Source organism: Mixophyes fleayi, chromosome 2 (genome assembly GCF_038048845.1).
Source record: "Mixophyes fleayi isolate aMixFle1 chromosome 2, aMixFle1.hap1, whole genome shotgun sequence".
Classification (NCBI taxonomy): Eukaryota; Metazoa; Chordata; class Amphibia; order Anura; family Limnodynastidae; genus Mixophyes; species Mixophyes fleayi.
The window spans coordinates 234,780,813-234,804,932 of NC_134403.1; the positions used below are offsets into that span (position 1 = coordinate 234,780,813).

At 44.3% G+C, this 24,120-nt stretch overlaps 1 protein-coding gene across 1 annotated transcript in view; it reads left to right on the top strand.

The window, feature by feature from the left end:
* Positions 1–22,047, top strand: part of CACNA1S (calcium voltage-gated channel subunit alpha1 S) — a 451,977-nt gene extending 429,930 nt beyond the window's left edge. Inside the window, exons 40-42 of the mRNA XM_075195636.1 lie at positions 20,558–20,760; positions 21,155–21,257; positions 21,832–22,047. Of these exons, the coding sequence (XP_075051737.1) occupies positions 20,558–20,760; positions 21,155–21,242 (291 nt within the window). The 3' untranslated portion in view covers positions 21,243–21,257; positions 21,832–22,047. The remainder of the gene's footprint in view (positions 1–20,557; positions 20,761–21,154; positions 21,258–21,831) is intronic.
* Positions 22,048–24,120: the final 2,073 nt, after the last annotated feature.

Sequence of the window (24,120 nt, forward strand, 5' to 3'; positions counted from 1 at the left end):
AAAAAAACCTGGAAAAACATGTAGATAAATAAAAATGACCAAAGCACCTATTCTCTTTGGGTTTATATTACACCCTACACTTATAGTGAAAATTACGAAAAAAAAGCCTGCAAAGACTTTTAGATAAATAAAAATGACCAAAGCACCTTTTCTTTTTGGGTGTATATTACACCCTACACTTATTAGTGCAAATTCTGAAAAATACAGTTTAATCCCTGCTAGGCCCTCCCTAAACAAGCTATCAATGGCCTAAAGGCATGTTAGACCAACAGTGCTGTGAAGTGAATTCTACACTGTCAAGATGATGTCGTCATCATCTTTAGCATCATCCTCACCCTCATCAGTGTGTACATCATCATCACAGACTATTAATTCATCTCCGCTGGAATCTGCCATTAGAGAAGTGTCAGTACTTGAATGTATTTGCCGGTAAAGGCCTTCCTCGTGGAAGATGTAGTTCATTTTGCTGAACATTATCTTTTCCACATTTTTAGGAAGTAACCTCCTACATCGATCACTGACAAGGTTCCTGGCTGTGCTGAATACTCGTTCAGAGTACACACTGGAGGGTGGGCAGCTTAGGTATTGCAAAGCAAGTTTGTACATGGGTTTCCAAATGGCTTGTTTTCCTCCCAGTATGGAAAAGGACTCTCTGACATTTCCATATCAATTAACTCTTCAAAATAATCCTCCACCATCCTTTGCATGTTAATAGTAGGATTGGATGGAGTTATGGCCGAGGTCACACTTTTTATGGTAAAATCTTTCAAACCAGCCCAGATATTGTGGTTTGTCACCTGCGTCATCCCTGCTTCTCTTTGGAAAGTGCAATTTGTTCCGAGCAGCAGCTACCTGACAAACTGAAGGAGGAAACGTCGTCAAGCCAAGGCCCAGTTCAGTGGTCAACTTGCTGACCAATAGCTCATTGCAACTGTTCAGATCTCGGTCATTTGGAAGCATAGAAACGATGTAGGTCTTAAACCTCAGATCAAGCACAGTTGCCAAAACATAGTGATCTGACTTCAAGATTTTAATAACTCAATGGATCATTGCGAAGCGAATTAAGTACTTCATCTACAAGGCCAACATACTTTGCGTAATTGCTTTCTTTCATCTCCTCCTGCAGTTTGTCAAGCTGCTTTTCCCAAAGTCGAATTAAGGGAATGACATGGCTCAAACACGCAGAGTCTGAACTCACTTCACATGTCACAACTTCAAATGGTTTCAGCACCTTGCACAGCACAGAAAGGATTCTCCACTGTGCAAGACTGAAATACATTCCCCCTCCTTTCCCAATGTCATGGCTTGTGCAATACGCTTGTATGGCTTTGCGCTGTTCCTCCATCCTCTGAAGCATGTACTGGGTGGAATTGCACCTTGTTAACACTTCTTGCTTAAGTTGGTGGCAGGGCAAATTAAATTGTTTTTGGATCTGCTGCAATCTCCTACATGCTGTGGCAGAATGCCGGAAATGTCCCGAAATCTTACGGGCCACCGAAAGCATCTCCTGCACCTCACGGTTATTTTACAAGAAGCTCTGCACCACCAAGTTTATTGTGTGAGCAAAACAGGGAATGTGATGAAATTCACCCAGCTGTAATGCTCGCACAATATTGTTGGCGTTATCAGAAATAACATATCCTGGGGAGAGTTCAAGTGGTATAAGCCATGTATCAATGACATCCCTTAGTTTACATAACAATTTATCAGTTGTATGTCTGTTAGTAAAGCCGGTGATACAAAGAGTGGCCTGCCTGTGAGAAATGTTACGTAGTGGTGTACATGCTGCTGCTGTTCCTGCTTGTGAAGGTGAATGACCAACCCAGTGGACTGTCAGTCATATAATCTTTGGTTTGGCTACTTGCACTTGTCCACATATCTGTGGTTAAGTGTACAGTGGGTAGAATGGCATTTTTGAGCCCAATTAGTACATTTTTACGAACGTTTTGGTACAGTTGCGGAATAGCTTTTCGTGAAAAATGGTGTCGCAATGGAATTTTGTGACGGGGACACAAAACATCAATTAACTGTGAAAAACCAGCAGCGTTTATAGTGGGTATTGGATGCAGATCTAACACTAGCATAGTCGCCATGGCATCTGTGATCTGCCTTGCGACTGGGTGACTGCTGTAATATTTGCTTCCTCTTGCAAAAGATTGTTTCACAGTTAATTGTTGTAAAGTACTAGTGCTCTTCTTCTTGGGCTGCTTATAGGAGGAAGATTCACCCCCAGCAGCAACAGCAGCAGCAGTGGGACTAACGCTCAAGAATTCTTCAGAGGAATCAATTATATTGCAGGAGTCATCGAGCCTTACCAAGTTGGATGGAGGGCTAACTCCGCTACTGAGGATATTGATGAGGACGGTGTTGTGGGTGTAGATTGCAGGCATCGGGATATACGTGAGAGAACGGTCCTAGCTAATGATGGACTGATTGTTGTTATTTTTTTACCATAACTTTCAGCTTTTCCCAACACCTTGCCATGAACTCTCGTCAAATGGCATAACATAGATGAGGTTCCAAGATGGTTAAGGTCCCTCCCTCAACTGACTGTGGCTTTACATACACTACAAATGGCTATACAACTGTTGTCAGGATTTGGGTTGAAATAATTCCATACATAAGAAGTGGCTTTTTTGGTCTTATGCTCAGGCATGACAATGGCCTTTTTTTTGTCACGTGCCAGAACTGCTTCCAGTGGTGCAGGACTTACACAAACAACCTCATCCTCATCAACATCCTCATTAGCGACCTCATCGGCTACACAAATATCCCCCTCATCCTCTTCCAATTCCAAAGTGGCAACCTCAACTGGTGTGTCACCGGCTACACTCGGTCTGTTCAGGCACACATCAGCAGAAATGCTGAAAGGGCCCTTCTTTTTGGGTACAGTATCAGAATGGTCATGATTACACATACCACTTGTGGATGGACTATCCTCAGGAATTGGTATAATTTCTGATTCTGAGCATACATTTTCCTCTAATGCCCTACTGTTTTCTTCCAGCTCGTCTTTCACACGTAACAGTAGTTATGCACCACTTTTGGACTCCGAATTACTTGGTCTTGCTTGGTCACGAGTGACCTTACAAGAAGAAGCCTCAGTAACATTTTTAGATCTCGCACTAATAGAGAAAGGCGAAGGCCTCATTCTTTCTTTGTCACTGCGTGTGTAGAATGACATGTTGGCAATTTTTTTTTATCGGCAGTTATCTGTTCCTGTACTACAGCTCTTTTTCTTTTCAACACGGTAAAAGGTGTTTGTTTTTTTTGGGGATTTTTTATCTGACTTCAAAAGACTATGTACTTTTACATAGGCTTTACCAGATGACGTACAGGGAAGACTACCATCAGGACTAGTGGCAGCAGCTGCTTGCTGCTCCTGCTCATATGTGTACTGCTGTGAATCCATATTAATGAGACCCCAAACACTTTGTAGTGCAAATTCAGAAATATGCAGTGCTGCTATATTACAATTTCAGCAGTCAGCAAATACAGTTTTTTAGACGGGGGGATATGACACCCCAAACACTTTGTAGTGCAAATTCAGAAATATACTGTGCTGCTATATTACAATTTCAGCAGTCAGCAAATTGTCACGAGCCGCGGCGGTGCGCTACATCCTGGCGTGATCTAACAGCCGGGCGCGTGCATTAGTTTCAATGCACTGTTATTCTTCCTTGGGCTTATCTTTGTGGCTTAGAGTAGGAGGGTGTAGGGACATCCTTCAACACCAGGGGGAGCTCTCCTATGATTTAAACTGGTTCATTTATATATGTATACATGTTCCTGGTTTATGTTATTATCTATGCCAGTTCTAAGCTAGTAGTTAATTGGCAGCCTCCTGAGGCTGATTGTCAGCCCTGTCCTCCTCTTTTCTGATTGGCACATTAAAGTATTTAGGGCAAGGAGGGCTTAACCTCATTGCCGGTTATAGCGCTTACTGACCCAGTTTGCTGACCTGCTCCTGTCTGTTTGTTGGATTCAGTCATGTGGATACTCTGCCTGTCGGATTTCCTGTTGTGACCATCTGCCTGGACTTTGGACTCTGCCTGTTTGCCCGTGACCCTGACCCTTTGGCCTGTACCTTGGACTCCGCTACTTTGCCTGTGACCTTGACCTTTGGCTTGTTTACTGACTACTCTGCCTGCTTGTGACCCTTGACCTTGGCTACCGTCTGACTATCCGCTGCCTTCTATTTCAGCCTCCTGGCCTGCCGCTAGGGGCCTCTATTACCAACTCACACTACGCCTGGAGTTAACTCCTGGGGGCATCTGAGTACCGGTGAGCATATACAGCTCTAAGGGAAAGGCGGCTGCTATAGGTGAAGACCTCCGCCATCTTGTTCTGTGAGTTGGTTATCAGTAGGGATGTGCACCGGCGACTTTTGGTGTCTCGTGTTTTGTGTTTTGGATTTTCTTGAGGTTTTGGGTTCGGATTTGTTTCGCAAAACACCTGCCGAAAGGTTTTGGTTCGGATTTAAGGTTTTGGATTCGGATTTTTTTTGAAAAAAGCATAAAAAGTTTTTGGGCTTATTTTCACTCCTACGCTATTATTAACCTCAATAACATTCAATAACAAACATTTCCACTAATTTACAGTGTATTCTGAACACCTCACAATGTTATTAGTCCAAAACGTTGCAACGAGGTATCTTTCTGGACTGCGTAGTGGAGTGGTCCCCACAATATAATAAGAAAACCATCAACTGGTCTTAATTACACCAAAAATTGTACCTGGACTGCGTAGAGGAGTGGTCACCACAATATAATAAGAAAACCATCAACTGGTCTGAATCGCACCAAAAAATGTACCTGGACTGCGTAGAGGAGTGGTCACCACAATATAATAAGAAAACCATCAACTGGTGTTAATTACACCAAAAATTGTACCTGGACTGCGTAGAGGAGTGGTCACCACAATATAATAAGAAAACCATCAACTGGTCTGAATCGCACCAAAAAATTTACCTGGACTGCGTAGAGGAGTGGTCACCACAATATAATTTAAAAACCCTCAACTGGTCTGAATCGCACCAAAAAATGTACCTGGACTGCGTAGAGGAGTGGTCACCAAATTTTAATAAGAAAACCATCAACTGGTGTTAATTACAACAAAAATTGTACCTGGACTGCGTAGAGGAGTGGTCACCACAATATAATAAGAAAACCATCAACTGGTCTTAATTACACCAAAAATTGTATTTGGACTGCGTAGAGGAGTAGTCACCACAATATAATGAGAAAACCATCAACTGGTGTTAATTACACCAAAAATTGTACCTGGACTGCGTAGAGGAGTGGTCACCACAGTATAATAAGAAAACCATCAACTGGTCTGAATCGCACCAAAAAATGTACCTGGACTGCGTAGAGGAGTGGTCACCACAATATAATTTAAAAACCCTCAACTGGTCTGAATCGCACCAAAAAATGTACCTGGACAGCGTAGAGGAGATGTCACCACAATATAATTTAAAAACCCTCAACTGGTCTGAATCGCACCAAAAAATTTATCTGGACTGCGTAGAGGAGTGGTCACCACAATATAATTTAAAAACCCTCAACTGGTCTGAATCGCACCAAAAAATTTATCTGGACTGCGTAGAGGAGTGGTCACTACAATATTATTAAAAAACCCTCCACGGGTCTGAATTCCACTAAAAAAGTTTCTTGACTGCGTAGTGGGGTGGCCCCGGTACACAATTTTGTACCGGGGCCACAATATAATTAAAAAACCCTCCACGGGTCTGAATTCCACCAAAAAAGTTTATAGACTGCATAGTGTAGTGTTCCCCACAATATTATTTAAAAATTTTGCAGCAACAGTCAACGTTGTTTAATATCTGATACACCTCTATCTGGACTGCATAGTGGAGTGGCCCCGGTACTAAATTTGGTACCGGGGCCACAATACCTCCTTCAACTTCCAAGTGTAGTGTTTATAACATATAAACACTACAGTAATTCTAGCACGTCAATACCTCTTGTTTTAAATAATGACAGGGCATTTTACTTTTGGTTTAATTTTTTGAATTTGTTGACATTTTGTTTTACTTTTTGAACATGGCAAACGACTGTTGAATGGTCACATAATGCCAAAAAAAGAGTTGCAAGATGGAATTGTCCTTGGGCCCTCCCACCCACCCTTATGTTGTTGAAATAGGACATGCACACTATAACAAACCAATCATTTCAGCGACAGGGCCTACCAAACAACTGTGGCTGAAATGATTGGTTTGTTTGGGCCCCCACACCAAAAAAACAATTCATCTCTCCCTGTACAAACTAAACAGGCTCTACTGAGGAAAGATGTCGTCCTCATCCTCAACCTCTGATTTCTCTCCCCATTCAGTGTGTACTTCCTCATCCTCACACATTATCAATTCGTCCCCACTGGACTCCCTCTGTACTATCTGGAGGGCAGTGCTGTACTTCATTGAGGAATTGATTATTCATTTTTATAAACATCATTTTTTCAACGTTGTGAGGAAGCAACCTCCTTCGCCGCTCAATGACCAGGTTCCCCGCTGCACTAAAAACTCTTTCCGAGTACACACTGAAGGGGGGACAACTCAGGTAAAATAGAGCCAGTTTGTACAGGGGCTTCCAAACTGCCTTTTTTTCGTGCCAGTAACAATATGGACTGTCTGACATGTCTATTTGGATGGTGTCAGCAAAATAATCCTCCACCATTTTTTCAATTGTGACAGCATCCAATGCAGCGACAGTAGACATGTCTGCAATGGTTGGCAGGTCCTTCAGTCCGGACCAGATGTTATCAGCATCCCCGCCAGCGGCTCTTTTAGGAAAACTGAGCTTTTTCCTCGCAGCCATAGATGTGGAAGAAAATGAGGGTGGAGCTGTTGGCATATCACGGTCCTCTTCAGAGGACAATCTCCTGACCAGCAGGTCTTTGCACCGCTGTAGACTTGTGTCCGCCGGAAACAGAGACACAACATACGCTTTAAACCGAGGATCGAGCACGTTGGCCAGAATGTATTCCTCTGACTTTAAAAGAGTGACCACCCTCGGATACTGGCAAAGTGTACGAAGGGCTACATCCACAAGAGCTACATGCTTGGTGTAATCGCAATGGTTTACCAGCTCCTCTCTCACTTTCTCCAGCTGCTTCTGCAACAGCCTGATCAGGGGAATGACCTGACTCAAGCTGGCAGTGTCAGAACTGACTTCTCGTGTGGCAAGTTCAAACGGCTGGAGAACCTTGCACAACACGGAAATCAGTCTCCACTGCGCTTGACTCAGGCGCATCCCCACTCCTTTGCCTATGTCGTAGGTGGCTGTGTAGGCCTGAATGGCCTTTTGCTGCTCCTCCATCCTCTGCAGCATATAGAGGGTGGAGTTCCAGCGCGTCACAATCTCTTGTTTGAGGTGATGGCAGGGCATGTTCATGGTTTTTTGATGTGCCTCTAGTCTGCGGTAGGCACTGGCTGAATACCGAAAGTGTCCAGCAATTTTGCGCGCCACCGCAAGCCTCTCCTGCACACCCCTGTCACTCTTGAGGTAATGCTGCACCACCAAATTAATGGTTTGGGCAAAACATGGGACGTGCTGGAAATTGCCCATATTTAATGCCCGCACAATGTTACTGGCATTGTCTGACACCACAAATCCCCATGAGAGTCTAAGTGGGGTAAGCCACTGGGAGATAATTTCCCTCAGTTTCTCTAATATGTTGTCAGCGTTGTGCCGCTTATTAAAGCCTGTAATACACAATGTTGCCTGCCTTTGCACGACCAGCCATTTTGTAGATGCTGCTACTGATGCAGCTGTTGCTGTTGCTGCGGAAGGGGATGCATCTACCCAGTGGGCTGTCACAGTCATATAGTCCTTCGTTTGCCCAGAACCACTTGTCCACATGTCCGTGGTTAAGTGGACAGTGGGTACAACCACATTTTTTAGAGCACTGAGGACACTTGATCGTACTTCTCTGTACATTTTTGGTATCGCCTGCCTAGTGAAGTGGAATCTCAACGGGATTTGGTACCGGGGACACAATACCTCCATCAACCTTCTAAATCCCACTCCACTGATGGCGGACACCGGGCGCACGTCTAACACCAACATTGCAGTTACAGCCGCAGTTATACGCTTTGCAATAGGGTGAATACTATCGTATTTTGTGGTCATGGCAAACGACTGTTGGACGGTCAATTGTTTTGTGAAAGACTTAGCGGTCTTATGACTTCCCCTCTGGGAAGATGACCGACTAACAGCAGCAACAGCAGCAGTGGCAGTAGTTGGCGTACCGCTGCAGGATTCCTCAGATGAATCCCGTATTGAAGAGGACTCAGTCTGGCTGCTGACTTGGGCTGCAGGACTGAATCTGATGGAGATCGTGGAGGAAGTTGACGAAGAGGGTGTTGCTGGTGTGTATCCAACTGGACCACGGGATTTAGGTGTCCTTGTACTGATGACGGTCCTAGCCCCAGTTCCTGAACGAACCACTGAACTATGAAGGTTATTCAGGTGACGTATAAGGGAGGATGTCCCTAGGTGGGCAAGATCCTTACCCCTGCTTATTTGAGCTTTACATAAGCTACATATGGCCATACATCGGTTGTCCGGATTTGGATAAAAATAACTCCAGACCGAAGAGGTGCATTTTTTGGTCTTCTGACCAGGCATGACGATGGGCTTTTTCATCCCATGGACATCAGCTGTTTCCCCCCCTGGTGCCTCATTTTCAATAACCACATCACCATCCTCATCATCAAGTTCCTCCACAGCGCCAGCTACATCATCAATAGCCTCCTCCCGAGCCACCTCTTCCCGTACAGTGATGGGAAGGTCAGGCTTGACAACCACCAACACCCTTGGACTCGCCTTGGGGATTTGTGATAATTTCTCTTTAGAAGGCAGAGTTGTTTGCTGTTTTGTGTCACGGGCACTAGGAGTCTTTGCCCAGGATATCACCAGATGATGGACTTACCAGAATAATATAGTTGGTACTATGGTTCTCTGGTAGCAGGGTGACAACGGAACAGGAGAAACAGCAGATGGTGAGCGAATGCTCGAGGAAAGTCTATGACTAGCAGCAACTGGTAATGAGTAGATGAATGTACACGAGGAACCAGATGGACAAGGGAACGTGAGGAAAGTCAGTGTTCTGCGTATAGCAAGTTGTACCACTGCTATAGTGAGGAGGAATGTCCAGGAGTAGCGAGGAGGTAGTGAGAGCCAGCAGTCTGCGTATAGCAAGTTGTACCTGTCTATAGCGGTATAGTGGCACTATAGTGAAGGAATGGAATCCAGGTGAAAGTAGGTAACGGGGAAGTCAGTGGTCTGCGTATAGCAAGTTGTACCACTGCTTATGTGAGAGGATACTTGAAACTGGTGTCACAGGGAACAGGAGTCAGTGGTCTGCGTCAGCAAGTTGTACCATTGCTATATATATGTGAGGAGGGGCACGAGGAGATGAATGTAAAGCATAGTATACACGGGGCACACAGAACTTGATCCCACGATGATATCCACAATACAACGATAACTGACAAGCACTGCTTGAAGTATACAAAGTCACAATAGCTATCCAGGCAATAGGAAACAAAGTCAATGGTAACAATAGCTTCAATGGATAGGAGGCTCCGCAGGAGAACACAACTCTGTCCAGATGGATATGCAATACACAAGCAAAGTCAATGGAAAGTATGCATACCGCGGTTCAGGAGAGCAGGCTGTCAGAGAGACGTGCAGGGATACCTGAACGGCTGAAGGCCGGCAGGAGGAGAGACCACTGGAGGGTGGAAGCGGTAATCAGGTTGGTGCAGCGCACCAAAGGTAATCCAGAATCAATGAAGCAATACTCAGGAAGCAGTAGTAAGTGGAACTGGAAACATGAAGAACACGGAAGAGTTGAGGCTGTCTGGTATCCAGTAGTAGAGGTGGAGGCAGCGGAGAGCTGACATGATAAACCCAGGAGAGTTGAGACGATCAGGAACTCAGTAGGAAGCAGATAGGAATCAGCTGAGTGCAGGCACGATGAACACAGGAGAGTTGAAGTGAACAGGAACTCTGTAGTAGTAACGGAAGCAGCGGATAGGAATCAGCTGAGTGCAGGCATGATGAACACAGGAGAGTTGAAGTGAACAGGAACTCTGTAGTAGTAACGGAAGCAGCGGATAAGAATCAGCTGAGTGCAGGCATGATGAACACAGGAGAGTTGAAGTGAACAGGAACTCTGTAGTAGTAACGGAGGCAGCGGATAGGAATCAGCTGAGTGCAGACACGAGGAACACAGAAGAGTTGAAGTGGTCTGGAAACCACAATAGCAGAAAACAGGAATCAGCAGGAGCTGAATACACAAGGAACACAGGAACACCTTCAGAGTCTCATGGGAAATGAGACTCCAAGATCAGGCAACCAGGTAATGATCACAGGTGGTTTAAATAGGGAGGGTTGCCTGATCATCCAATCAATTAAAAGCAACAGGTACTGAAGGCTTGATAAGGGCTGCACATGCGCAGACCCTCAGGATGGCGGATGGCCACGGTTCCTGAACACACGGGAAATGGCACTCACAGTCCGGTGAGTGACAGTACCCCCCCTTTTAAAGGTGGGCACAGAACACCTGGAACCGGGTTTGTCCGGAAACTTGGAATAAAACTTCTTAAGAAGAGCTGGAGCATTAAGATCTTCTGCTTTGATCCATGACCGCTCTTCAGGACCAAAGCCCTTCCAATGAACGAGGAAACGAAGAACTTCTCGCGAAATTTTTGTGTCCAATATGTGAGTAATCTCAAAGTCCTCCTCTTGATGAATTTGAACTGGCCGAGGTGCTGAAGGAGGGACCGAGAAACGGTTGATGATAAGAGGTTTGAGCAAAGACACATGGAAGGCATTGGAAATACGAAGGTTCTTAGGTAGTAAAAGTTTGAAACAAACTGGATTTATCACTTGAATGATCCTATACGGACCAATAAAACGAGGAGCGAACTTCATAGATGGGACCTTCAAACGAATATTTTTGGTTGATAACCAAACACGATCTCCGATTTTCAGTGGTGGAATAGCCCGTCTCTTTTTATCTGCAAAAGACTTATATCTGGCAGATGTCTTCTTTAAACAGGTTTTGACCTGAGACCAAATATTTTTGAAGGTCTTACAAACAGTCTCTACAGCAGGAACTTAGGTGGGAGGGAGGGCAGGAAATTCCGGAAAAGACGGATGGTGACCGTAAACCACAAAGAATGGAGTTTTAGAAGATGGCTCATGATACATGTTGTTATGAGCGAATTCAGCCCATGGAAGCAATTCTACCCAGTTGTCTTGGTTGGCTGAAGAGAACATCCTTATAAAAGTCTCAAGATCTTGATTGACCCCTTTTGGTTTGTCCGTTTGATTGAGGATGGTAGGAGGATGAGAGTGATAATCGGATACCCAAGGTCTTACAGAGGGCCCGCCAGAATCTGGAAACGAATTGTACTCCTCTATCTGAAACAATCTCGGAAGGACATCCATGAATACGGAAGATTTCTTTGATGAAATAATCAGCCAGAGTAGATGAAGAAGGTAAACCGGTCAAAGGAACGAAATGTGCCATCTTCGAAAATCTGTCCACCACTACCCAAATAGTATTGCACTTTTTACTAGAAGGAAGATCAGTAACAAAGTCCATACTAATATGGGTCCACGGCTTGGAAGGGATGGGTAGTGGTTGAAGCAAACCCGCTGGAGTTCTGCGGGGAGTCTTGAACTGGGAACACAATTCACACGCAGCCACAAAATCTTTGACATCTTTCCTCATAGAAGGCCACCAGTAACTTCGAGAAGGAATTTCAAAGGTCTTGCGTTCACCAGAGTTTCCAGAAAAACGAGAAGAGTGAAACCACGAAAGGATTTTATTCCTAAGAGCAGGAGGCACGAGGGTTCTCCCAAATGGTAGCACCTTAGTGGAAGAAGCAGCCAGAGAAACACATTTGGGGTCTAATATAGAGTGGTTGGGACCATCTTCAACGTCTGAGGACGTCACAAAAGCTCGAGATAGAGCGTTTGCTTTTTTATTTTTTGCAGCTGGTTTGAAGGTTATGATTAGTTCAAAATGAGAAAAGAAAAGAGACCATCTTGCATGACGAGGATTCAAACATTGAGCAGACTGTAAATATGACAAATTTTTATGATCAGTAAAAATTGTCACAGGATGACGAGCTCCCTCCAACAAATATCTCCATTCCTCTAATGCTACTTTTATAGCCAGCAACTCCTTGTCCCCGATGGTATAATTCTTCTCCACAGGCAGAAGACCTCGAGAGTAAAAGGCACAAGGATGGAATTTTGTTGCTCCGATCTTTGGGAGAGAATGGCTCCTAAACCAACATTAGAGGCATCTACCTCTAGGAAGAAGGGAAGCATCACATCAGGCTGTTGAAGGACAGGAGCAGAGGAGAAGGACTCTTTGAGAAACTGGAAGGCTTGAAGAGCCTCAGAGGACCATTGTTTAGTATTGGCCCCTTTACGAGTTAGGGCCACAATAGGAGATGCAATCGAGAAAAAAATCTTGAATGAAGCGTCTATAGTAATTGGCAAAACCTAAAAAACGCTGAATTGCACGAAGAGTAGTTGGCTGAGGCCAATGTAACACAGCATTCACCTTTTCTGGATCCATCTGAAGACCAACTCCGCAGACAATATATCCCAGAAATGGAATCTGGGGCAACTCGAATGAACATTTTTCTAACTTGCAGAATAATGAATTTTTCCGGAGTCTGGAAAGGACCTCTGCCACATGTTGATGATGAGAAGGCAGGTCCTGCGAAAAGATCAATATGTCGTCCAGATAGACGACGACACAAACATATAACAAGTCCCGGAAGATCTCATTAATGAAACCCTGGAAAAAAGCGGGGGCATTACATAACCCGAAGGGCATTACTAAATATTCATAATGCCCGTCTCTGGTGTTGAAAGCTGTCTTCCATTCGTCACTGGATCTGATTCGAACTAAATTGTAGGCACCACAAAGATCCAACTTGGTAAAGATCCGGGCTCTCTTGATACGATCAAATAACTCAGTAATTAATGGAATTGGATACCGATTGTTGATAGTTATGGCGTTAAGTCCACGGAAATCTATGCAGGGGCGTAATGACCCATCCTTCTTTTTTACGAAGAAAAACCCTGCTCCAGCGGGAGAGGTAGAAGGTCGAATAAATCCTCGCTGGAGATTCTCTTGGATGTATTCAGATGTAGCCTAAGTTTCAGGTAACCAAAGTGGATACACACGTCCCCTGGCAGGAGTCTTGCCAGGTTGAAGATCAATCGGACATTCCCACGAACGATGAGGAGGAAGACGTTCAGACTGAGTTTTGTCAAATACATCGGCAAAAGAAGCATACTGAGGAGGAAGTCCCGGTGAGGAAGGTGAAATGGAGGATTGCTGTATTTTGAGAGGAACGACTTGAGAGAGGCAACGATGATGACATTCAGACCCCCAAGACATAACTTGAGGAGTGTGCCAGTCAATCTGAGGAGAGTGACGTTGAAGCCATGGAAGGCATAATACAATAGGACTGGTAGTAACAGGAAGAATTAAAAATGAAATTTCTTCCTGGTGTAATACCCCAATTTGAAGGGTTACTGGAGACGTACTCTGGGTGATGAGACCATTAATAATGCGTGATCCATCGATAGCAGTCACAGTAATAGGTATTTTCAAAGTAATCACTGGTAGGGACCATTGATTCACGAGGGATTTAGAAATAAAATTTCCTGCAGCTCCAGAGTCAATAAGTGCTTGGGACTTAAAGGATTTGGTAGAAAAGGAAACTGTAACATCAAAAGCACAAACTTTTAATTTCGTAGAACATGGAGAGGACTCCAGGGACCCTAACTTCACCTCTCCAGAACTGGTTAGGGCCTGGCATTTCCCGATTTTTTTAGGGCATGAATTGAGCATATGAGTAGAATCAGCACAATAGATACAAAGTCTATTCTTTACTCTTCGGTCCCTCTCCTCTGAAGTTAATTTGGAGCGACCTATCTCCATGGGTATCACCGGAGATGAAAATGGGCGAACTTGAGGGCTTGAGCGAAGAAGTGCTTTAAATGAAGTTGTTTTTTCAGATTCTCTTTCACGAAATCTCATGTCTACACGGTGGCAAAGAGAAATCAAATCTTCTAGAGAAGTAGGTAATTCTTGAGTAGTCAGTGCATCTTTAATTTTATCAGAAAGCCCCTGCCAGAAGGCGGAAATTAACGCTTCAGTGTTCCACTGAAGTTCAGAGGCTAATATCCGAAATTGAATGATGTACTGGCCTACTGTACGAGAACCCTGACATAGACGGAGGATGCTGGATGCAGCGGAAATAACACGACCAGGTTCATCAAATATACTTCGAAACGTGGAAATAAATTTGGCACTATCTTGTAATAATGGATCATTTCTTTCCCACAGAGGGAAAGCCCATGCGAGAGCTTGTCCAGAAAACAAGGAAATGAGATAGGCCACTCTGGAACGATGAGTAGAGAAATTGTGAGGTTGAAGCTCAAAATGAACTGAGCATTGATTTAGAAAACCCCTGCAAGTTTTGGGGTCTCCATCATATTTTGACGGAGTAGGCAGGTGAAGCGTGGAAGCAGTAGACACCTAGGATGGCACTGGGGAAACGGAGGAAGGCACAGGAGCATCAACAGTAGCTGTGATATTTTGCTCAGACGTTCTTTGGGAGGCTAACGCCTGGTAACATTGCAGCAAATGTTGTTGGCGAACATCCTGTTGTTCAATACGGGTAACCAGATGCTGCAGCATCTCTTTAGCTGTAGGTTCCGCACCTGGGTCTGTCATGGCCTGATCTTACTGTCACGGGCACTAGGAGTCTTTGCCCAGGATATCACCAGATGATGGACTTACCAGAGTAATATAGTTGGTACTATGGTTCTCTGGTAGCAGGGTGACAACGGAACAGGAGAAACAGCAGATGGTGAGAGAATGCTCGAGGAAAGTCTATGACTAGCAGCAACTGGTAATGAGTAGATGAATGTACACGAGGAACCAGATGGACAAGGGAACGTGAGGAAAGTCAGTGGTCTGCGTATAGCAAGTTGTACCACTGCTATAGTGAAGGAATGGAATCCAGGTGAAAGTAGGTAATGGGGAAGTCAGTGGTCTGCGTATAGCAAGTTGTACCACTGCTTATGTGAGAGGATACTTGAAACTGGTGTCACAGGGAACAGGAGTCAGTGGTCTGCATCAGCAAGTTGTACCATTGCTATATATATGTGAGGAGGGGCACGAGGAGATGAATGTAAAGCAGAGTATACACGGGGCACACAGAACTTGATTCCACGATGATATCCACAATACAACAATAACTGACAAGCACTGCTTGAAGTATACAAAGTCACAATAGCTATCCAGGCTATAGGAAACAAAGTCAATGGTAACAATAGCTTCAATGGATAGGAGGCTCCGGAGGAGAACACAACTCTGTCCAGATGGATATGCAATACACAAGCAAAGTCAATGGAAAGTATGCATACCGCGGTTCAGGAGAGCAGGATGTCAGAGAGACGTGCAGGGATACCTGAACGGCTGAAGGCCGGCAGGAGGAGAGACCACTGGAGGGTGGAAGCGGTAATCAGGTTGGTGCAGCGCACCAAAGGTAATCCAGAATCAACGAAGCAATACTCAGGAAGCAGTAGTAAGTGGAACTGGAAACAGGAAGAACACGGAAGAGTTGAGGCTGTCTGGTATCCAGTAGTAGAGGTGGAGGCAGCGGAGAGCTGACACGATAAACCCAGGAGAGTTGAGACGATCAGGAACTCAGTAGTAGTAACGGAGGCAGCGGAGAGGAATCAGCTGAATGCAGGCACGATGAACACAGGAGAGTTGAAACGAACAGGAACTCTGTAGTAGTAACGGAGGCAGCGGATAGGAATCAGCTGAGTGCAGGCACGATGAACACAGGAGAGTTGAAGTGAACAGGAACTCTGTAGTAGTAACGGAGGCAGCGGATAGGAATCAGCTGAGTGCAGGCACGATGAACACAGGAGAGTTGAAGTGAACAGGAACTCTGTAGTAGTAACGGAGGCAGCGGATAGGAATCAGCTGAGTGCAGGCACGATGAACACAGGAGAGTTGAAGTGAACAGGAACTCTGTAGTAGTAACGGAGGCAGCGGATAGGAATCAGCTGAGTGCAGGCACGATGAACACAGGAAAGTTGAAGTGAACAGGAACTCTGTAGTAGTAACGGAAGCAGCGGATAGGAATCAGCTGAGTGCAGGCACGATGAACACAGGAGAGTTGAAGTGAACAGGAACTCTGTAGTAGTAACGGAGGCAGCGGATAGGAATCAGCTGAGTGCAGACACGAGGAACACAGAAGAGTTGAAGTGGTCTGGAAACCACAATAGCAGAAAACAGGAATCAGCAGGAGCTGAATACACAAGGAACACAGGAACACCTTCAGAGGCTCATGGGAAATGAGACTCCAAGATCAGGCAACCAGGTAATGATCACAGGTGGTTTAAATAGGGAGGGTTGCCTGATCATCCAATCAATTAAAAGCAACAGGTAATGAAGGCTTGATAAGGGCTGCACATGCGCAGACCCTCAGGATGGCGGATGGCCACGGTTCCTGAACACACGGGAAATGGCACTCACAGTCCGGTGAGTGACAGTACCCCCCTTTTAAAGGTGGGCACAGAACACCTGGAACCGGGTTTGTCCGGAAACTTGAAATAAAACACAGTCCGGTGAGTGACATTTTGTTGCTGACAGCATAACTCTCTTCAATTTTTTGTAGGGGGGGAGGAGGAGGAGGGCTAAGATCCTTGGGTGAAGCTGTACCACTAGTCATGAACACGGGCCAGGGCCTAAGCCATTCCTTGCCACTCCGTGGCGTAAATGGCATATTGGCAACTTTACGTTTCTCCACAGATGATTTTAAGTTTCTCTTTTTGCTACTTTTACTTAACTTGGGCTTTTTGGATTTTACATGCCCTGTACTAGGAGATTGGGCATCGGGCTTGGAAGACTCTGTAATATTGCAGTACCACTGGACTTTTACTGCTGAATGTGTGAACTTGATAATATTGCAGTACCAATGGGCTTATACTGCAGGATTGGTTTTGCAAATTTTGTTGTAATTAATTTTTTTTTAAATTATTTTTTTGTATTTTATTTTATAATTTTTTTTTAATTTTATAAACACTTGGGAATAATGGGGAAATAACTATGCCCTTAGAAGCACAGAGCACAGGACACAGCACCACTGGACTGATACTGCAGAATGTGTGAACTTTGTAATATTGCAGTACCACTGGGCTTTTACTGCTGAATGTGTGAACTTGGTAATATTGCAGTACCAATGGGCTTATACTGCAGGATTGGTTTTGCAAATTTTGTTGTAATTAATTTTTTTTTTTATTATTTTTTTGTATTTTTTTTATAAGTTTTTTTAAATTTTTTTAAACACTTGGGAATAATGGGGAAATAACTATGCCCTTAGAAGCACAGAGCACAGGACACATCACCACTGGACTGAACAGGACACAGCACAGGACCCACCAGCATCACTGAACTCAAAATTGACAGAGCACAGCACACAGCACCACTGGACTGATACTGCAGAACACAGCACAGCACAGCACAGAACTAAACAGCACAGCACGAGATCTACCAGGACAGAGGGCCACCTAACACACCCTCCCTCTACCCTGATCAATGCCCGAGTGAAGATGGCGGCGACTAGCGGGGAATTTATAGGATCCGAGTATCGCGAGATCCGACAGCGGGATTATGACTCCGAGCCTCGGTTTCAGGTTTTCATTTGGCGCCAATACCCGGATCTGTCTCGGATCCGACTCGGATCGGCAACGTTCGGGTGGGCTCGGATTCACGAAATCCGAGTGCGCTCATCTCTAGTAATCAGACCGTCAGCCTAACACAAATACAGTTTACAGTGCTATCTTACAATTTCAGCACTCAGCAAATATAGTTTTTTTAGAAGGGGGGAATATGACACCCCAAACACTTTGTAGTGCAAATTCAGAAATATACTGTGCTCCTATATTACAATTTCAGCAGTCAGTAAATACAGTTTTTTTAGAAGGGGGGATATGGCACCCCAAACACTTTGTAGTGCAAATTCAGAAATATACTGTGCAGCTATATTACAATTTTAGCAGTCAGCAAATACAGCTTTCTTAGAAGGGGGGATATGACACCCCAAATACTTTGTAGTGTAAATTCAGAAAAATGCCTTCTCTGTACTGCTCTTTTCCTGCTCTACTCCTGTGATCTAACCCTTCTCTGTCCCTCTCTCAAATGGCGCTAAATCTCAGTGGAGACGGCTATTTATTCATTCTAAAACTCGCGAGATCCGACGACGTCACAATGACGTTTTGCTTCGTTTTGGAAACCGAATAGGCGCGAGAGTATCGAGCCGTCTCGGCTCAGTACTCGGATTCCCGAAGTTTGGGTGGGTTCGGTTTCAAGGAAACCGAGCCCGCCCATCTCTAGTTATGAGTCACTTTTCTAATTCAAGTATGGCTGAATTTGAAGCTCATATATTTTAAAATAGAATATAAAATAATAATTTATGTTTATATATATAATTAACTTATTCAGCCAGTCACAGCACAAATCAAACACTGACTGAAGGAGGTAGCACGCTGGCATGGCACAACACCTAAACACTGACATATCATTAAGAGGAATCAGGAAATGTGTCAGTGGGTTCCTGGGTGAAGGGCAGGGCCATCTTTCCCATTGGGCACACTGGGCAACTGCCCAGGGGCCCCTCAGGCATTGGGGCCCCATAGGCAAGGCTCTGAAGTAATAAAGAGAAAAAAAAAGAAAAAAAACCTTATCTTTTTGTGGTCATGCGGGGGTGATCCGGGTCCCTCCCTGGTCCCCTCCTGCACTCACACTGAATGATGGCATGTGGAGTGGTGTTATGGGTATGTTGGCCATTTATGACTTTTTCCAGGTAACAATAAATATAAACTTAATTTTATCAATAATTTACGTTTGTATTCCTGGGAGTGTTGGTAAGGGCCCCAGTGCACTGTAGGTAGGGGCCCCAGCGCACTGCTTTGCCCGGGGGCCCATAATGTTGTTAAGATGACCCTGGTGAAGGGAAAGTTGAGGCTGGGAAGTGAGACTCTGGGGTTACAGTCAGTAACACCAAAAGTAAGGCATTGACATCCCCAGACAGACTCGCACCATTTCTATACTCACCAGTCATTCCTTAACTCTCATCGCCATACTTCTAATACCTGCTTTCAGTTTCACACAGTATCAGACCCCCCTTATGCACTATTATGGCTTCAGTCAATACTGTCTCAATCTCCTTCCAGTCCCCATTGTCAACTTCAGCCCAAATGTCAACCTGACCCATTTAATTCACTAAATATCTGACATGGTCCAAATTTAGGATTGACTTATAGACTGAATTAACCTGCAGACATTTCATTAATTATTAAATAATTAAGTAATTGAGCCTAAGTTAATTCTGTCATGCTATTTGAGGCAAAGGGAACACAGGCCAGGTTTTCCAAAATCCTGAACTCTACTGTCTAAAATAGAATAGAGGAGGACAGGTATTATAGTGAGTTATTTTGCCAGTCTCCTGCAGGATTGGTGGAACTCTTACCTTCATGAGGAGGCATCAGATATGAGAAATGGGTAGGCATTATGGTGAGTACAAGGGGATAAGAGTAGGTAGAGAACAAATTTAGAAAGAAGGACATTTTCTTATGGTGTACATATAGTATAAGACAATTCAGCCCTGAATGTTGCTAACATGTATCAATGCCTACATAGGCATACTTTCTAACTGGTTGTAACACCCTTTGTTTTAATCCAGCAACGTCTCTTTTCCTACACATAAACAGTTAAAAGGGACAACAATTTGTTTAATGTTTTAAAGGGACTTTTTCAACTGAAGACTACATTACTGACATATCAAGTTTGATGTAAGAACTTTGTATCATATACGGTTCATTTGACACAATCATGTCCTGTATCAATTTGCCATGAGCCTCACATCACTGCTCTGTTCTGTTCCTGCTCCCTCTACTATAATTCTCAGTCCTTGGCATATTGATTGTCTCTATTATTCCCCTATTTCATGAGACTGCTTCCATCTTGTTGGGTGTGATTCCTCTTTTATATGTTTTGAATAGTTTTGGTGGTGTTAGGTGCTGTCGGTATGTGCTACAACTGGAGTGTGCTAAATTAGTTCTGTCATCTACAACTCTGTCTTCACTAACATACCACATGAGTGAGAAAGTCACTGCTTAACTCAAGATTAGCACTTTCTTCTCATGCAATAATTTGTGCTACTGTGAACTTTCTGATGATCTGGTAAGCTGCAGGTTGTTCTACCCTAGTCCACTTCAAAACAAGGTACACATGGCCAACATAAGATAAAGGATGATTAATAAAGGTTCTCAGACCCTAATCAAACACAGCCTAAAATCATAAGATGGATGACAAGTTAACAGAAAATGATATACTTGAACTGGACATTGGTAAACATTTAAACTTTAAACACTTCTCTGATTCCATTTTTCCATACTGTTCTCTATTACAGAGGACAGGTGGGCTGTTTGGACAGGAAGACAGTTTTCACATTGAGCCCGTCAGCCCTATGCACACAACGATTACCAGCCAGCGGCCCTTGCGCTTTTCTGAAGCCGGTAGTGAGGACCTAGATTCTCCTGTATTTCTACCAGATCCTGTGTTTTTCCCTCCACCGAGGAGGAACCGCAACACAAACAATAGTACAATTTCAAGGTATGTGTTATCATCATCATTTATTTATATGGCGACACAGATTCTGCAGTCAAAAGTACAACAATGCAGTAAACAAAATATGAATGCCGCTAGATTAGTATCAATACAAAAATAATTAATGAAGAAAAGATCATGTATGAACACAATTGAACGTAATAACATATATAAAAAAAGAGATACACTAAAAAAATTTGGTGTAATACATAACAGAGATATGCAAGGTACATTCGTAGACAAGAGAAATAGGTTAGAGAGGGCCCTGCTCATGAGAGCTTACATTCTAGTTGTTAATATTAGCATAGAATATTTAATACTTAAAGGCAAGGGCTAAAAGAAAATCAATTTATTATGCTGCATGTCTAAAGCTTTGTTACCATAGTCTCTCATTTCATAGGGGAGTAGGACACAGATTCACTACTCCAGACTTACAGTGGGATGCTAACAGTATCAACAGCCAGGAGGCAAGGTCTTGGAAGTTATGAGAGCAAGAACTAAATGTAAGATCATACTAATACAATATTTCATTTCTATGTATGCATTTTATCATTCCATGTACCCCACATAAATACAAACTGTCATTGTACATGTCTCTCAAGTAATTTAACTGCAAACTACATACTTCATTTTGTATTTTTATTTTAGGTACTTCAAGTAACTACAAACTCATACCTCCCAACTTTCCCTATTTTGGCAGGATTTGTCCTAATTTGCGGCTCACTAAAGGGTGGTGCTTAATGGGAATGTGGATGTGGTTTTTATTAAATACAGTACATTTGTGGGTGGGGCTTATTTTGTCCCATTCTCGGGATTCTGAATGTTGGGAGCTATGCAAACTGATTTTTGATTGTTAAAAGTTCATATCCATCATGCAATTATCTGTAGTGAAAGTACAACATAAAGGTTTTTTTTTATAAAAATATTTTAAACAATAATGTTATGTGAAGTGACTTTGTATTACAGTGCATACAAACCTCTGTAATATGTTTTTCATAATAGATTTAGGAGAAGTTATCTAAGATTGTTTTGGTAGTGGGAAATGTGAAGACTGATCCTACTCGTCTCTTTCTTTAGGAGCTGAATAACCATTCTTTCAAGATGAACAAAGACACCTTGTCAACTACTCCTTGATGTGATAAAACAGCACCAAGACTGACAAATGGCTTTATATCTTTCAGTTAAACATTTCACTGCAATGGAGTTGGAAATCTGTATAATCTTTACAAGTGAAGTGGTTAGAGTTTTCATTTCAATCCGATACTAACATAAATAAATTATGTTTCACTTGTTTATTCTTGCATTTCAGTCTATTGATATGTTTGGACTTTTTCTTCTAAAACTTCATCACTCACAAATCCCTGAGCTTGCAAATAATATATAATCTCCATGTCCTCCACAAGCCTAATTCACCTTTTAAAGTGTAACTATCACCCTTACTCATTGACCGCTACCATGATAGTTTGTTCTACATCTCTAGTAACCAGGGGCGAACCTAGAATATTTTTTTTTTGTTATTGCCCCGATCGCCCCCTCCACCTTGATCCGCCACTGCTAATCTCTGTCTTGGATCATTACTTGTATTACCCTGCTATCAGCAATGTTAACTGCAATGACATCCTTTATCTGTTCATGAAGTTGTCAAAAATATATATGCAGAGCAAAGTATATCTAGAATTTATTAATCTCAGCAGTTATATAGTGCAGAGCCATATTTAGACCTCATGGGGCTCTAGGCAAGATATTGGTTTGGGCCCTCCCCCCCCCCTCCCTTCCTCCCTGAAACAATCCATAGCACTATATTTTTTTTAGCATAGCATATACTCCTATAGTTAAGTAGAAGGGTAAACTATGTGCCGCCGCACATCACGCTGCTGCTCCTGCATCACCATGTGGCCCCTCATAAATGTAACGCCCCCCCTGCGGGGAAACAGGGACAGACGCAACACAAAAGAACTTACCTTGAAAACGGTGGTCACCTCCAGTCCGCTTCCGATATCCCAGCTGCGATCCGATCCCAGCAGATCCGCAGCCGAAACCCTTGTCACCTCCAACCACGTCCCTCTAAGAAAGAGACAGAGATTACGGCCGTGCCTACCAGGTAAGGGCTGTCCGAGAATACGGCAACGAACAAGGACACTCTCAGTCCAAGCCCAGTTGCCGCCTCCTCACTTTGCTCTTGCCAAGACGCGGGGGACTACAGGCACTTAAGACCAAGACTAGTCCGAGGACTAATCCCGCCTCAAGTACCTCACACACCTGCCGATGAGGGCCTAACCGAAAGGGGGAATCGAGCGTGATACTCACTGGGACACTCCCACTTCCGATCAGGTTCTCCTGCACCTTCCGGACTCCTGCGGATGACAAGAACACACAGCCTCCCTCTGCGCTCTCAGTGAGACTAAGATGGCACCCACAAACTTAAACTGACTACAACAGCGACCCGACCCTAACAACGTTCTAATGGTCGGCAACGCAACTAAGTCAAACCACTATGACTAACTAGGTGTGGTGCACTAACGGAACTGCTCACTTGCACACTACGGGGAACACCGGCCGGTGTTCACGGACTAAACCGGAGGGCGGTACCTAACCTCCTCACCCAGGTTGTACCAAGAAGCTGCCTTCTTGCTATGGGGTCACCCACAGACCCTAAGGACCGGTTGCTTCAAGCCCGGCTAAGGCTCAGTGGAACAGCCCACTAACCCGCCGGCCGACTGCCGCACGGAACAGCCGATCGAAACTGAACCGCCTGACTGCCTGTACTCGGGTATCTCACACGTGTCCTTACGTTTGGAGCCACAGGTCCACCTGCACGGAACCGGCCTTGGGGACCCTCAACCAGAACCACGGGCCGCCCCTGGAACTGCCTTAAGGTGTGCTGCACTGCCACCAACTCACTTAGCCACCCCCTCTGGGAACCAGTGTGACCCCGGGGACCTAAGGGATGAGAAAACTACATGTGTTCTCCCCTGACTATGTGTACGCTGGTAACTACACTTGTCCCCCACAGCACGGGTTAGCACAGAACAACACAGGAACAAGAGCCTACCTTTAATGGGGGCCTGACGTCTTGCCCCTGGACACAATTATGTAGCACACCCCAAAATACCGTAATACAAACAATACTCGCCGCACAGACAAAATAAATGTAGTATACAGTACTTTGCACGCTACTCACCAGAGCACACCGCTGCTAGCCAACCAGCCAGTTGCTTTACTGTACCTCCTAACTCTGTGTGCTCACCTCACACAGGACCACGCCCACACTCACAAGGCTCTCACGCCTCTACCACACCACCACCAGGGCCTTATGCCCTACACACCATGGGCCTCTTGCCCAGTGGCCTACAGAGCCTTGTGCTC